The sequence below is a fragment of the Macaca thibetana genome, chromosome 17 (assembly GCF_024542745.1).
Source record: "Macaca thibetana thibetana isolate TM-01 chromosome 17, ASM2454274v1, whole genome shotgun sequence".
NCBI classification, from domain to species: domain Eukaryota; kingdom Metazoa; phylum Chordata; class Mammalia; order Primates; family Cercopithecidae; genus Macaca; species Macaca thibetana.
In genome coordinates, this window is record NC_065594.1 from 18476238 (window position 1) to 18491836 (window position 15599).

The 15599-nt window shown below is 33.4% G+C and overlaps 1 protein-coding gene across 4 annotated transcripts in view; it reads left to right on the forward strand.

The window, feature by feature from the left end:
• COG6 (component of oligomeric golgi complex 6) overlaps window positions 1–15599 on the forward strand; it is a 101422-nt gene that overhangs the window by 60997 nt on the left and 24826 nt on the right. For 3 of the 4 annotated variants that reach the window (XM_050766117.1, XM_050766118.1, XM_050766121.1), the window contains exons 14-18: window positions 4231–4362; window positions 4662–4829; window positions 8328–8435; window positions 9502–9555; window positions 12785–12864. In XM_050766117.1, the coding sequence (XP_050622074.1) occupies window positions 4231–4362; window positions 4662–4829; window positions 8328–8435; window positions 9502–9555; window positions 12785–12864 (542 nt within the window). Of the gene's footprint in view, window positions 1–4230; window positions 4363–4661; window positions 4830–8327; window positions 8436–9501; window positions 9556–12784; window positions 12865–13811; window positions 13840–15599 lie in introns of all 4 variants that reach the window. The other variant, XM_050766122.1, reaches the window with a different exon arrangement.

Genomic DNA, 15599 nt, shown 5'->3' on the forward strand with positions numbered 1-15599 from the left:
CAACAACTTGTATGGAGCAGGAGGCCATTATTCTAAGTGAAGCAACTCAGGAATAGGAAACCAAAAACTGTGTTCTTAAAAGTGGGAGCTAAGCTCTGGGTACACAAAGGCACACAGAGTGATATAATGTACTACGGAGACTTAGAAGGGGGAGAGGATGAGGAGTGAGGAATAAAAAATTAGATATTGAGCACAATATACGCTACTTGGACGATGGGTGCACTAAAATCTCAGACTTCGGCACAGTACAATCATCCATGTAACCAGAAACTTTTGTATACCAAAAGTTACTAAAATTAAAAAAAATTTTTTTAAAGATTTATTGCTTCCAAAAGACACTATGTACTCTCTCCTTCTCTCTCTCTCTCTCTCTCTCCCCCTCTGTATCTCTCTCTCTCTAAGCTTCCCTGGAGGATTTGTTAGATTTTTTTTTTTTTCTGTTTGTGAAAGGTATTGGGAACTGACACATACGTGTTTGCTCTAGTTTTTATAGCTGTCTATTTCTATATTATAGCTATTAGAATGCTAGCAGATCTTTCTGATTTGTACTAAGCTAAAGATTCCACTGAAAAATTTTTGAGTATCTTCTGTTCAGTTTATATTACTTATAAACATGTATATGCATGCATGTATATGGAATATCTGTATATTTAAATTTTTAGAATTATGAGTATGTTGATTTCTATTAAATGTATATTTTAAAAAGGAAACACAAAGAAGAAAATAATACTCATCTACATCCTCTCACTCTGAATTAACTGTTATTAACTGCTTGGTATATTTCATTTCTTTTAGGGGGCAGAGATCACTCTATTAATTTTGTAAAACTGATATGCGCATATTTATACATAATTTAAACCATAGAGAAGAGCACAAAGATGAAAAATTTTTAAAAACCCTCTTCTTGGAAATAACATTAGTTAACTTTATTATCATCAGTTTAACAACAGTCTAGATATCATTTTAAGTAGGAATGATAAATAGAATACTTTTGTGAAGATAAGATCATATTCTGGAGGTTTTTTTTAAGTTCACATTTATTTGAATTTAATGAAAGAAAAGGAGACAAAACTGAAGAAACTGTGGAATGTAAAATATGTATCTCTTCACTACAAGAAATATTTTCCTTCAATTCTGTTAAGTTTTGGCTCTATGTGTTTTGGGGCTTTTTTGTTGGGTGCATATATGTTTATAATTATTTTATTTTTTTGATTGACCCTTCTATCATTATCAGATATCCTTTATTTCTAGTAATAATTTTTGTCTTAAAGTCTGTTTTGTCTGGTATTAGTATGTTAATGTAGCTAATTTAATCTAGCTTTCTTTCTGTTATTGTTTGCAAGGTATAGCTTTTTATATCCTTTTACATCCAATTTTTTTTGTCTTAAAAGTGTGTCTCTTGAAGTTGGCATATAGTTGGTACATGGTGTGGGTTTTCAAATTAATCTGCTAGTCTCTGCTTTTTGATTGTCATGTTTAATCCATTTACACGTAATTTAATTGAGGGTAGAGTAGGATTTATGTCTGCATTTTGCTCTTTTGTTTTCTGTATGTCTTAAATGATTTTTTTCTCTGTGTCCCTGTTACTTCTTTTACATTAAGTAGATATTTTCTAGTATACTAATTTAATTCCCTTGTTATTTAAATATATATGTATGTGGGTATAAGGTTTTATTTCCTGAGTGGTGCCCTGGGAATTACAATTAGCATCTTAATTTATAACAACATACTTTCAATAGTATACAAAAACTTTGCTCCTATATAGCTCCATTCTCCTCTTCCTTTATGCCATTATTAATACAGTTAAATCTTATGACATTGTATACCATCAACATAGACTTATAATTATTGCCTCATGCAGTTTTCTTTTAAATTAGAGTTATGAAGAAAAAAATACATTAAAACTGTCTTTTATAGTTATCATTGTTGCAGCCTTGACCAGTGCTCTATTTTTTTATGTGGATCAAGTTACTTCCTAGTGTCCAGTTTTCCTTAGTATGTCTTGTAGGGCAGGTATGCTAATGAAGAATTTTTGCCTTTATTTGGGAGTGTCTTAATTTCTCCTTTATTCTTGAAAAATAGTTTTGCTGAATTTGAAATACTTGGTTGACAGTTCATTTATTTCAACCTGTGAATATGTCATCCAATGCTTCTGGCCTGCATGTTTTCTGGTAAGAAATCAGCTATTGATCTTGTCAAAAATCCCTTGTCATAATGAGTTATTTCTTTCTAGTTGCTTTCAGAATTATCTCTTTGTCTTTTGACAGTTGGATTATGATATATGTTAATGTAGGTCTCTTGAGTTTATCCTTCTGGGAGGTCAGTTAGCTTCTTGGATGTTGATTAATGCTTTTTAAAATCAAAATTGGGAAGCTTTCTGTCATTGTTTCTTCACTGCCTTTTTCTCTTTGTTCTTTCCTTCTGGGATCCCCTGTATACTTACGTTGTTAAATAGTGTCTTATCTCTGATGTTCTGTTCATTTTTTTTTCAAATTCTTTTTCCTTCTGTTTCTCAGACTCAATAATCTTTAAGTTCCTGTCTTTAAGTTCATTGATTATTTATTCCGCCTGCTCATATCTGCTGTAAGGCCAAGCACAGCAGTTCACACCTGTAATCATAGCATTTTGGGAGGCTGAGACAGGAGGATCACTTGAGCCCAGGAGTTTGAGACCAGCCTGGGCAACATAGAAAGGCTACCATCTCTACAAAAAAGAAAATGAGCCAGGCATGGTGGCACGTCCCTGTATTCCTAGCTGTTAATACTTGGGAGACTGAGGTGGGGTGATCACTCGAGCATAGGAGGTCAAGCTGCAGTGAGCTGTGATTGTACCACTATACTTTGTCCTGAGTGACAGAGAGAGACCCTGTCAAACAAAACAAAACCCTATAGTGAATTTTTCATTTCAGTTATTGTACTTTTTGACTCCAGAATTTCTGTTTGGTTATATTTTATTATTCCTGTCTCTTTATTGATATTCTCTATTTGGTGAGACATTGTTTCCATACTTTAGTTCTTCAGACATGATTTCCTTCAGTCTTTGAACATATCTAAAATAGCTTGTTTAAAGTCTTTGTCTAGTAAATCTAACATCTGGACTTCTTCAGATAATGTTTCTGTTGAGGTGTTTTTCTGTGTATGCTGTACATGGACTATATTTTCTTGTTTGCATGTTTTATGATTTTTTTGTTCTTGTTGTTTTTATGAAGGAGAGAGTATTTTTGGACATGCTTACTTTGCTATTCCTGGTGATGTCACTTATGTATTAACTTTCTACATGAAACAATCTCATAATAAATGCCAATATTTGAAAACTCTTACACCTTTCTACCTACCTGCCACTTGGATGTAGTCTCTTACATTGTCTTCTAAGTGCTATTTTTAAAAAATTTACAAAATATTACTTTATTAACATTACAAGTATTCTGAAAATATTTTTAAAGAAATTCATAGGCACTTCTTTTTATGTATCATGGTGCCACCAAATAAGGATAGTGAACTTGGCATACCTTCTACTTAGTAAGTGCAAGGCACGCTACTCAGCCATGCAACAATCTCATTTAATATTTACAGAGTCCCTCTGAAGCTCTGGAAAGTTAAGTAACTTGCTGAAGATTACACAACTAGTAACTGATAGATCCAAGATTTGAACTTAATGTGCTTAACTCTAGAGCCCAAGATATTAATGGTAATGTTATACTGTTTCTGTGAAGTGATTTTCAAAATGTGTGACCCATGAGTTACCTTCTTAAGAGACTCCTAGGGTGCTTGTTGAACTGTCAATTCCTGAACCCCTAGCCTATACATATTGAACTAAAATCTCTGAGATTTGGGCCTGAGAGTAGGTGACGTTTCTCAATTATATTCTAGTTGGGATAGTGCTGGTCTATGGACTGCTTTTTTCTTATGATTTGAGCTAAAAAATAAAACAGGCCATTTTAAATACATATTAAAATATAATTCTGTAATTCAAGTGAACATTAACTTTTCAAATTTTTTTTTTAATTTTAGAGTACAAGGTGAGATATTTTGAGATAATCTGGCAAAGAACTTTTCTCTCACTTTGTATGCTGTTAGTGTAGTTCAAAGTAAGCTATTAATAAATTATAGGTTTCTAATGTGTGAGTCTATGCTTTATAACTTTTACATTTTTTTTTACTATGAACTTACATTTACCCATTAAAATTTAGTGGAAAAATATAAGGAGTGGATAAATCATCTCTTATTTTAGGTTGAACTCCCACCACCTGATCTTGGACCAAGTTCTGCACTAAATCAGACACTAATATTGCTGCGTGAAGTTTTAGCATCTCATGATTCTTCAGTTGTACCATTAGATGCTCGTCAAGCTGATTTTGTGCAGGTATGTTGTAAATTCATTTTTAATGATTGTTTTTTGCTCCTCTATTGTACATTCTGTTTCACTTCTGGATTTTTGTAATTCATATACTTTGACAATCCCTTTCTTACTGTTGATTTTCCTTCAAATATTAAACCAGTTCTCATAATTTAAAAAGTATTGATTTATGTTTAATCTTTTCCTATGTGCTTCCATAAATTGGCTTCCTTCTGATTAGTTTGGCATTAATTCTGAAGTATCATTAACCCAAGACCATATCAGTGATTGAGAAATAAAGAATTCATTTTATTTTTCATTTGTAGGTTTTATCATGTGTCTTGGATCCTCTCCTACAGATGTGTACTGTATCAGCCAGCAACTTAGGCACAGCTGACATGGCCACTTTCATGGTCAATTCACTATATATGATGAAGACAACATTAGCTCTATTTGAATTCACTGACAGACGTCTGGAAATGCTACAGTTTCAGGTAAATTTTTCTATAAAATGACTATTTACTATGATCGAATCTTTTTCTCTATGTGATAGCTTTAAGTTATTGGCTTAACTAATTTTAATGACCTAATTCCTATAGATCCCTTGATATCATCTGATGAAAGGACACACGCACACATATACAACACACACACACACACACAAATTTAGTATTTCAGTTTTCAGCTTTAGAGGAACCAGAATATGTAATGTTTAAAATACTCGATTCATACCGTAGTATGTGATGGTGGATTGAAGCTTTTCTGATTAATTTGAACAGTTACTCTGTATGCAGATTTCAGTTTCTGAACTGTGAATAATATGCTATATTTTTCAAGCTGCATAGTTAATGCAGAATGTGTTACAGCGGACAGATATATTTTTATCTATGTGTAAACCAGTGTTAGGCAAAACATTACAAATTGCTATACCAATCACTTGAGTCCTTGAGTTCTATAAAGCAAATGGTTATCACTTAAGAGTGTACATGATGACTAAAACAAAGCCATTTGTAAAATTTAGTAGATAGTTGGATTCCAATTTTAAGCAGTGATTATTGGTAAATATACTATTTTTTTAAAAAACAACTCTGAATGTTCTGTGCTATCACACATATATCAACAGTTTGGCAGTGGATATAGGAATGAGTTTTGATAGATCTAAATTTATATTTTCTAATTTTTAATTTTTTGTTTTAAAATAAATATATCAGAATTTTCCATATTTGTGGTTTAAAGTCAAATAATTCTACCGAACTTCTTATGAAAAGCCACCAGTGTACCATCCTCTCCACCTCCAACATCTGTCTCTCATTTCTCCCTCAAAAGCACAATTTCTTTCAGTTTTTATAGTTACTTCTTTTGGTATTTATATTTGTAATTCTAAACACTTATGTGTATTGCTACTTACAGATCTTTTAAGTTTTATATCTAATGTATTAGATATAATCTAATACATTATGAAATGAAATGAACAATGAAAATTTAGTTATCTACTGCCACTCCCCCAACCCACCCGGATAAGAATATGGTTATATTTAGAGCTTTCCCATCCTCCCAAATGCAGCTATATTATAAATTTTGGTTAGATCAATATTATGTTAAATTATTATTACTATGTAAACACTATTGGTGACTGAGCCACGTAACGAAGAATGGTTAATTTACCTTTCATGGATGACTTTTTCATTTTCTGTGGAATTAATAACGTTTTTATTTAAGAAATGTCATTTTTTCTGTATTTGTCACTAATTCAAGCCCAAATCCCTGCCATTGATCTAAATCTTCAGATAGGTCAGGTGTCTATCAATTTGCTTTGTCACCCATTATCTGTTTTTCTTATGTGTTCCATAACTATTTTATGGAACAATTGTAAAAATTGTTTACATGGTAAAAATTCTTCCTGGTCTGTGCGCTGAATTGAGCTTATTAGTTTATTCAAGTTATCTATGTCCTTGCTTATTTTTGCCCCCATTCAATGTGTCAACTGGACTTTTACATGTATTTCAACGTTCTGCAGAAATCTCTTGAGCCAGATCTTTATTAGTCCTGGCAGCGTTTTCAGTAATTGTCCTATCAGCAGATAATTCAGGTTCCCCTTTCTCCAGACTCCACTAGCAATTTTCGCCATGTCCTTTCAGACCCCACTGGCAGTCCCTTTGAGTGGGTATTCTAAGCAGACAAATCACAGTGTGGAAGTGCTTATTGGCCTATACTTGCATTATGCTTGCTAGCGTGCTGTCAGCCAAGAATGGTCACATAGAACAGCCTGGATTCAGTATGATAGAGGACAATACAAGGGTGTGGATATGGGAAGGTGTGGTTTATCACATTTCTCCAAAGTAACAATTTACCTTGTTGGGTAAAGGATTCTTGATTTTAGGACTTTTACTACCAATAACCTATTATTTTTTTCCTACTTTTATATAGCTTCTTCCAGTGTTTCAAGCAAGAAGTCCAGGCTAGTCAGATTCTCTTGTTTTTAGTAATCTAGTCCATTCATCTGGAAACTTACAGGGATTTTCCTTTGAGTTCGTATGTTTTCCCAGGATATTTTTGGTATGTCTCTTTTTAAAAATTATTTGCATCTTTGACTTTGTAGAGCCATTTCAATGTAAAGATTCAAACCTTTCTTTTGCTTAGTAAAGAGTTCTATTTCTTTAATCATCACTTTTCTATGTGTTACTTTTTATATTTTGAAACCGCTGTCCTCGGTTGGTTTTATCTCAAGGATCTGCCCTCTAATTTCTTTTTAGATCTCTTTACTTTAATCTATTTCTTTGATATTTGCTCTATATTACTTTCCTTCCATTTTTCTTTCAGACCACTAATTTGATTCTTAGCCGTAACTCTTTTTCACCTTCATTAAGTGTTTACCTTTATACACTTTGTTTTTCTTTGGTTTCTAGTAAATCCAGCAAGTAAGGGCTCTAATTGTACTTCCTTGGGCATTTATTTAAAAAAAAAAAAAATGAAAGTACTTTATGTCTTTCCGTAGTGATGCCTCAGGAAAGAAACCATACTTGTTCTGATTATTCACAAGGGCTTTCTTTTAGCTTCCTCACCTCTTTTAAATCAGTTCTAAGTTTTTTAGGGGGAAGAGCAGAGCTATTGGAGTTGCTTGGAAAATGGCAATCATTTAGATGGTAACAGATACCATAGTTGACAGTGTACTGTGTCACTAGCAAGCAAACTGGTAAAATCTGGGGGAACATTCTGGTGAGGAATAGAAGGAAGACCTCCAGATTCAGGATTGTACTAGCGGAAAAAAAAAAAAAAGGAAGAGCAAGCTTTTTCTCACCAGGGAATGTTTCAACCCATCAAGGTAGTCCTCTTCTGTGGTTTTTATCTCCATTAGCATTAGTTGGAATCCCCCAAAATAGCACAAAACTGGGGAGCCCATACTACTCACATCTGGTAGCGGCATCTTCTTAGGTAGTTCCTGAACCTGAAATCTTTAGCCAAGTTTCTACTGGGCCCTCAACTCTTCCCTACTTGTCACAGGCCTGCCTTATCCTCAGGAGAAATTGCTACTTGAGCTGTAATGAGATTTCCTCCAGATGGTATATTTGATTTGTTAAGTCAACCTAGCAAGTTGGGACCATGAGGAGGACAGGAAGTCAGGAACATCAGGCCCTCATCTCGGAGCTCTTCCTAAATATTTTATTTTATACTGTTGTTGTTTACTAGTGTTTTTTTGTTTGTGTTTTGTTTATTACCAGCTTTTAAAAGAGTTGAGAAACAACCCAAATTTTATGACTGAAGGATAGTCCTAGAATCCTCCTTGGTTATAATTTTTAAAGTAAGACTTTTTCCCCCTTTCATAGAAAGACTTACTGTTTGGGGGAAGAAAAAGGTTTTGTTACAGAGGTCATCCCTGTGCCAATGCAAGGAAAAACTCCATGATGAAGAGCTAAGACTCTGGAGTAGTTTACTTCTACTCTCATCAGTGTCATTCTTCTTTTAAAATGTTTTCTTTCTGTGTTTTATTTTAGATTGAAGCACATTTGGACACACTTATAAATGAGCAAGCCTCTTATGTTTTAACTAGGGTAGGCTTGAGTTGCATCTATAACGCTGTACAGCAACATAAACCTGAACAGGTAAGTGCTTAGATGTTCCTTACTAATTCATGTTCCTAATTCAAGAACATGCCAGTTTATAGTATGGTCTTCTAGAGCTGCACTCTGGATTCTTGGCTCTACCACATATTAGCTATGTTTTCCTGGGAAAGTGATTTATTTTTCTGTATCTGTTTCCTTACCTGTGGGTTGGGGGTAATAATAGTATCTGTGTCATAGGGTTATTCTTAAGACATAATACATGCATAGCTCTTAGATGACTTCCTAAATATGGTAGAGTGCCCCACAGTATTAACAATCCTTTTTATTAAAAATGGTTTTTGTTAAAAGTAATGAAAATATACAAAAATTAGTATTATAATAAAATGTCTAAAGGATATTCATACTGGTAAATTTTTTGGATTCCTATATCACTATTAGTTGTAATTGAATGCGTAGATTACAGTATAAATAGCAGTCATCTTCTTTTTAATTTAGCAAAGTGCCCATTACTCTGAGAAGGCAGTCACTTCTGAGGTCAGCATATGATCTTGTTAAATTATAGAACCCTGGTAGAAATAAAGGAGTGATGGGAACCCTAGAAAACCATGTAAGCCATCTTTCTTAAGAAAGCAAAGAACTCTTTCAAACAGCATTAACATGAAGACTATATTGTGGCCCAGAAACTCTTAAGTGAAGCTCTCAAAACACAACTTTTCAATTTTTTATTTGCTAAAGTGGTAAGCAAATTTCTACCAGTAGGAACCAATTTTGCTGCCTTTCTGTACTTTCTGAAAGTATCAAAGCCTCCATGTGTCACTGGCATCTTCCAATGCTTCATTGCCTTCATTTTCTTGAGTATGAGTAAACTTGAAGTATCATGATATTTCTGTTGTTAATAAACTTGAGCGCCTCTTGCTCCTTCCAACAAATCATAGTCCCTGATCTTACTGAGGTTGAAGAAATTACACTTGAGTTCTATGGAAATAAGCTAAATGATTTTCCAAATTTGGGCAGTTCTTTAATGGACTATATTCAATAAGTGAAATAAAATGTATATCTCCTTTTTTACATCTTGGATCTGCTTTTTTTTTTTTTTTTTAAATAGGGCTCTTTAGCTAATATGGCCAACCTAGATTCTGTGACACTGAAGGCTGCAATGGTAAGTGTATGATAAAACATTTTAATTTAGATTTCCTTATAGATCAATATTCTTCATTTTTTGCTGTGTGATAATTTCATTCTGGGTGATACTTTTTATCTCTCGATATGCTGTATTAACATTGGGTCCAATAATAATGACTAAGCCTGTATTCCTTTAATTGAGTAGTTCTGGCCAAGTCTTAAATTCATGGTAGTGTTCCACTATGCTCTGATAGTCTCATCATTACTGTTTAGGATTACTGTTTACTCTATTTTTAGAGTTTTATTCCTAATTTAATTGAAAACAGGAATGACAGATATGAAGAAATTAGGCTGTATATCATTATAAACTTGTTACTACATGATCCTTGGTTTAAAGCTCTTGACTTTTTCCTGACATGAAAATCAAAACTAGATTCCACTCTTAAAATAGTATGTTACTCTTTAGTTTGAGACTCACTGAATTTCGACTTTATTACCTTCCTTTTCAGGTGAAGATCTTGTATCTTCCTTTTTGCATGATCACAATTTTTTGTGTGTGTTTCTGTGTCTTAAGTATATATACTTTTCTCATGTGCATAGCCGTTCATTATATGATATTTAAGTCATACAGCTCTATCTCTCATAGGAGTGATCCCTTTTGGAAGTTTTATGATAGTAATACTAGTAATAGTAATAATAATAACAAGGAACAAGAACAGCCATTAACATTTACTTAGCATAGCAAGTGCTTTTCATGTATTAACTCTTGAATCCTCATGACAACCCCATTCAATCCAGGAAGTTGGCCTACAGTGCTTGTGGATTTAACTACTGTTCTAAACTACTGATCCTAAGTATTTAAAATACTCACATATACTCACTACCACAATGGCCTGACTTTCATAGATAGTCCTCTAGGAAGGTTTTTAAATTTTCCAGCAATTTTTGATGCCAGGGCTTTCCTATATATTATCTTCCAGAACTCAATTTAACTGAAAATAAACGGATAGGCCTATAAGATACCTAACAAATGCAAAGAAGAAGGTAGAGCTATCTATATAATTGTTAGATATCTAAAGTAGAATTTAAAAAGACTAAATGCAACAAAGCAGAAACATTATGTCATAATAAAAGACACTATATAGAAGCAACAGTTATAACTTCTATATATAAAACAAAAATTTAATAGCAAAAATTAGAAATGCAAAGAAAATTCAATGTTAAAAAGTTTAAATAAAAATAGATGAAAATGAATTTTAGATTCATTAAAAGATATGTTTTTTAGGAAGTTATATATACACTCACCATACTATCCAGTAAAATTCCACTTCAAGGCTTTTACCCCCAAAAAATGAAGATCTATGCTCACACTTACATCTGTAACATTAGTTAGTACCAAATGTGTGTTCCCTTCCTCTGTTTCTCCTCTCTTGACACATAATCCAGTCTGTAATACAACTCATAAAATATTTTAAATGCCATTAAAAATTCTTCATGTTCCTGGTGTTAATTTTCAGAACAATTAAGGTGAATATGAATATATGATTTCTCTAAAGAAACAAATCTTGCTTGAGTTTTGTATTTAATACATGATTATATACAACCATTTGTTGTCTCCATTTAGGGGTTTCTAAGGCACTTCAATTCAGCATGTCCAAAACTAACTCTGCCCATTCCACCCCAAACCTAAGTCCTTTTCCAGGCATTATTAACTCGGAAAATTGTAAGACCTTCTATCCATTTATCATTTAAATAGTTATTAACCAAGTTTCTGCTATTTCTTGGCATCATACTAAGAACTGGGATGAAAACAGATATGATCTAGTAAGAGATGCAGCTACTACACAAATGAATGAAGAGTACAGTTTTGTGTTACGATAATGTAGTGAATTAATTTATACAGATCCAAAATCTGGGAGTCAATCCTTTCATTCTATCAGTAACCAAGTCCTGATGGTCCTCAAATATCTTTACTTCTTTCATCTTGATTGCCCCATAGTCTAAAAATGCTGCAGTAGGTGCCTAAGGTACCTAATTGGTGTCTTTGCGTCTATTATTGCAATCTTCCATTCTGTTCTTCCTATGGCCAGAGTGAGCTTCTTAAAACTTAAATCAGACTTCTCCCTTACTTAACTTAAATGGTTTACTAATGCTTTTAAAATTATTAAAATCCTTAAATAAGCTTACCAGTCCTACATGATCTCTACTTACCTAGCTGTTTTCCTTCCCACCTCAAGCCTTCATGCTGTCTCCTCTCCCTGAACCTCCCCACCCATCTATTCACTTACTTAATGTATATTAAGCTTTAAGGTTTCACTTCAAATGTCCTTTCCTGAGAGATGCTTTTGCCAAATCCACAGACTAGGTCCTTAATTTATTCTTTATAGTACCTTGTTTTGTTCCTTAATAGCATTTAACAAAGTTTGTAATTTTATATTATTTATATTACTGCCTGTTTAACACCTCTCTTGCTAGGTCATAAGCTCTATGAAGCTAGGGACTATCCTTTTTTTTGCTCGTTTTAATACTTCCATTACTTAATATAGTACCTTTTCAATGGTAGGTATTAGTTGAACTAATGAATGGATTAATGAACAAATGAATAAATATAGTAAAATCAAGAAACAGGTAGACCTGAAACCTGATGACTTTACTTTTTGTTAATATTATTACTTAAAAGCTTTATGAGGAAGACTAAAATGAATGGTTTGGATTCAGGATTTTAAAAGTAAATATTGCTAATATTGACTACATTACAGATTTGACAGTTTTAGGGAGTTTTAGGTAGAATGTTTACGAAATACTACACAGTTTGAACACAACAATCTAGTTATTTGGAGTATGGAATTTTTCTCAAGTATTTAATTCTTAAAAGATATGTTTGGCTGGGTGCAGTGGCTCACACCTGTAATCCCAGCACTTTGGGAGGCCAAGGCGGGCGGATCACAAGGTCAGGAGATCGAGACCATCCTGGCTAACACAGTGAAAGCCCGTCTCTACTGAAAATACAAAAAAATTAGTTGGGCACGGTGGCGGGCGCCTGTAGTCCCAGCTACTTAGGAGGCTGAGGCAGGAGAATGGCGTGAACCCGGGAGGCGGAGCTTGCAGTGAGCCGAGATTGTGCCATTGCACTCCAGCCTGGGCGACAAGGTGAGACTCTGCCTCAAAAAAAAAAAAAAAAAAAAAAAAAAAAGATATGTTTATATTTGAGATGTTTGTTAGCACATATATGTACTTTATATTTTGTATTTCTCTATTTCGTTTAGGTTCAGTTTGATCGTTATCTGTCAGCCCCAGACAACCTATTAATACCACAGCTGAACTTTCTTCTAAGTGCCACAGTGAAGTAAGTATTTTTGGTCCCAAGTAGTTGGTAAAGATTCACATATTTTTAAATATCAAGTACGTTTTTTGGAAAAAAAGTTATTTTCAAGAATAGGCGATTTACCGTTGAAAATCTGTAGTTCTCAACCTTTCGTCTGCCTCAGCACACCGAAGGATGTGATCTGAACATGTCTGTACTTATTCCATGTCTATACGTCACTCCAAAATCTCTAATTAGTAAATGATTTTTAAAATTACTTTGAATATAATTGAAGCTATGTAGCTGTAATACCAAATACCTTTATGTTAACAAACATGTTAGAATAATGTTGAATATGTTATGGAAAATCAATAATATATTCATTATGCAATGCAGATGAACTGATTTATAGACTATTTTGAATCTAAGGTAGTTTTCTGTAGATATAAAATTACTCAGTATCATTTATCAGGAATGTATTCAGGACACAGAATCATACATGAAAATATTAGAATATAACAATTAGAAGAAACAGATTATATAATCTTTCTTGATTTTAAGAAAAATATTGGCAAAATTGTCTATTTTTTTTACCTGTCTATTGCCAGGTAAGAAATTAGGCAACATTATCTACACTTTTTTTTCTTTCTATTCAAACAGCAGTGCAGTAAGTGTTTTCTATGTAACAGGCACCAGGAGTTAAGGTTTAAAAGACATTTGCACTGTTTTCATGGAGCTTATAAACTAATAGGTCAGTTAAACATGTGAACAAATATTTACAATGTACAGTAAGGAAAGAACTATTGAAGAAAACATTTCAGACATCTAAAAGAATGTAATGTTATAGAGGAGATATACTTATTTTCTGTTCTTGAGCATAGAACTACAGCAAAAAATAGAGCAAGGAAGCAGCTTTTTAACTCACCATGCAGAATTTGGTATCAATTAAAATTGGCTGGAAATCAATGGACCATTTTTTTTTTTCTCAGACACAGACTTAGGAAAGTTCCATTTTAGGTGAGTGACTAGAGTAAATGAATTTAGTGTTTTTCTGTGACCTTTATATTGTATTATCCTAAAAGATATTATACTGTTTACATAACCAGAATTCTGAAGACTTAAGAGATTACCAAAGAAACTGTTATGCTGTGACTCAGGTTGTTTGTATGTGCTTCCTTTTTTTTCTTTGTTTTTTGAGATGGAGTCTTGCTCTGTTGCCCAGGCTAGAGTGCAGTGATCTTGACTCAGTGCCATCTCTGCCTCCCAGGTTCAAGCAATTCTCCTGCCTCAGCCTCCCAAGTAACTGGGATTACAGGCGCCCACCACTGCACCCAGCTAATTTTTGTATTTTTAGTAGAGATGGAGTTTCACCATATTGGCCAGGCTGGTCTCGAACTCCTGACCTCGTGATCCACCCACCTCGGCTTCCCAAAGTTCTGGGATTACAGGCGTGAGCCACCTCACCCGGCCAATGTGCTTCTTAAATTATTAAATTTTTAACTAAATACCTGTAATGCTTTTTAACTTAACCATGTCTCAGTACGTAATATTTGAATGTTATTAGCAGTGTCACTACATGTGAAGTATATTGTTTTTCTTTTCATAATGTAATGATTTAAAAGAGATTTTAATGTACTTTAAAAGATGACATGTAGCCCAGATGCTGTGAAGCAGGGGTCCCCAACCCCCGGGCAAGGGACCCCACCTGTTAGGAGCACGAACCCTACTGTGAACTGTGCCTGGAGGGATCTAGGTTGTGTGCTCCTTATGAGATGGAACAGTTTCATCCCAAAACCATCCCCCAGCTTCTCGTCCACGGAAAAATTGTCTTCCACAAAACCAGTCCCTGCTGCCAAAGACATTGGGAACTGCTGCTATAAAGGAAACAGATGGACAGATTTGGCTCTGTAACATTTTAAGGTTTTTACAGAAAAAGATAATATAAGCTAAGTTAAAATATAAACAATAATATGGAAAAATATTTGCAAAGTATGTAACAGATAAATTATCCTTAATATATTATCCTTAATATGTAGTAAGATCCTATAAATTAATACAGATTGTAGAAAAACAGGCCCCGAATATTTGGACAACTCACAGAAGTAATGGAAATGGCAAGTAAATATCTGAGGAAATGGTAATTACCAACAAATGCAAACTGAAGCAATGAGAACTTTTATCTATCAGACTGCTGACAATAAAACATTTATTATATACTAATGGAACAGGTCTGAGAAAATGGGCATTTTCACACTTTTTTAATGACAGTATAAATTAGTACAATCTTTTCAAAGGGCAGTTCGGCAACATTCCACAAAATTTCGAAATTATACATTCTTAGTCTCTTCTAGAATTTTATTTTTCTTTCTTAGTCTTGGTAACAGTTTTAAAAAACACTGTTGAACCAGCGATGGGATTGAGTATTGTATACGGATCTATTTGAGTTCTTTGCCTCAGAAACTTGTCAAATTTCCTAAGCTTAAATCATTTTTGAAATTAATTAAATGTTTGTCTTCCATTATTGAGAATATTTTAGTTTCTCATTTACTTTTATTGTCCTATTGTCTAACAGTTAAAATGTAAACTTTGTTATTTTGTTATCAGACAAATGAAAAAGTTTTGGTACTTTTTTTTAAATGTGAATTTTTAATTCAGTTTTTAAAATTATTTTATGATATGTGCCTAACATCCTATTATGAATTCTTGCTATTTATAATGACATTTAAAATTGAGATATGCATATTATTTATATAAGTATTAATACTACAAACAAGAAT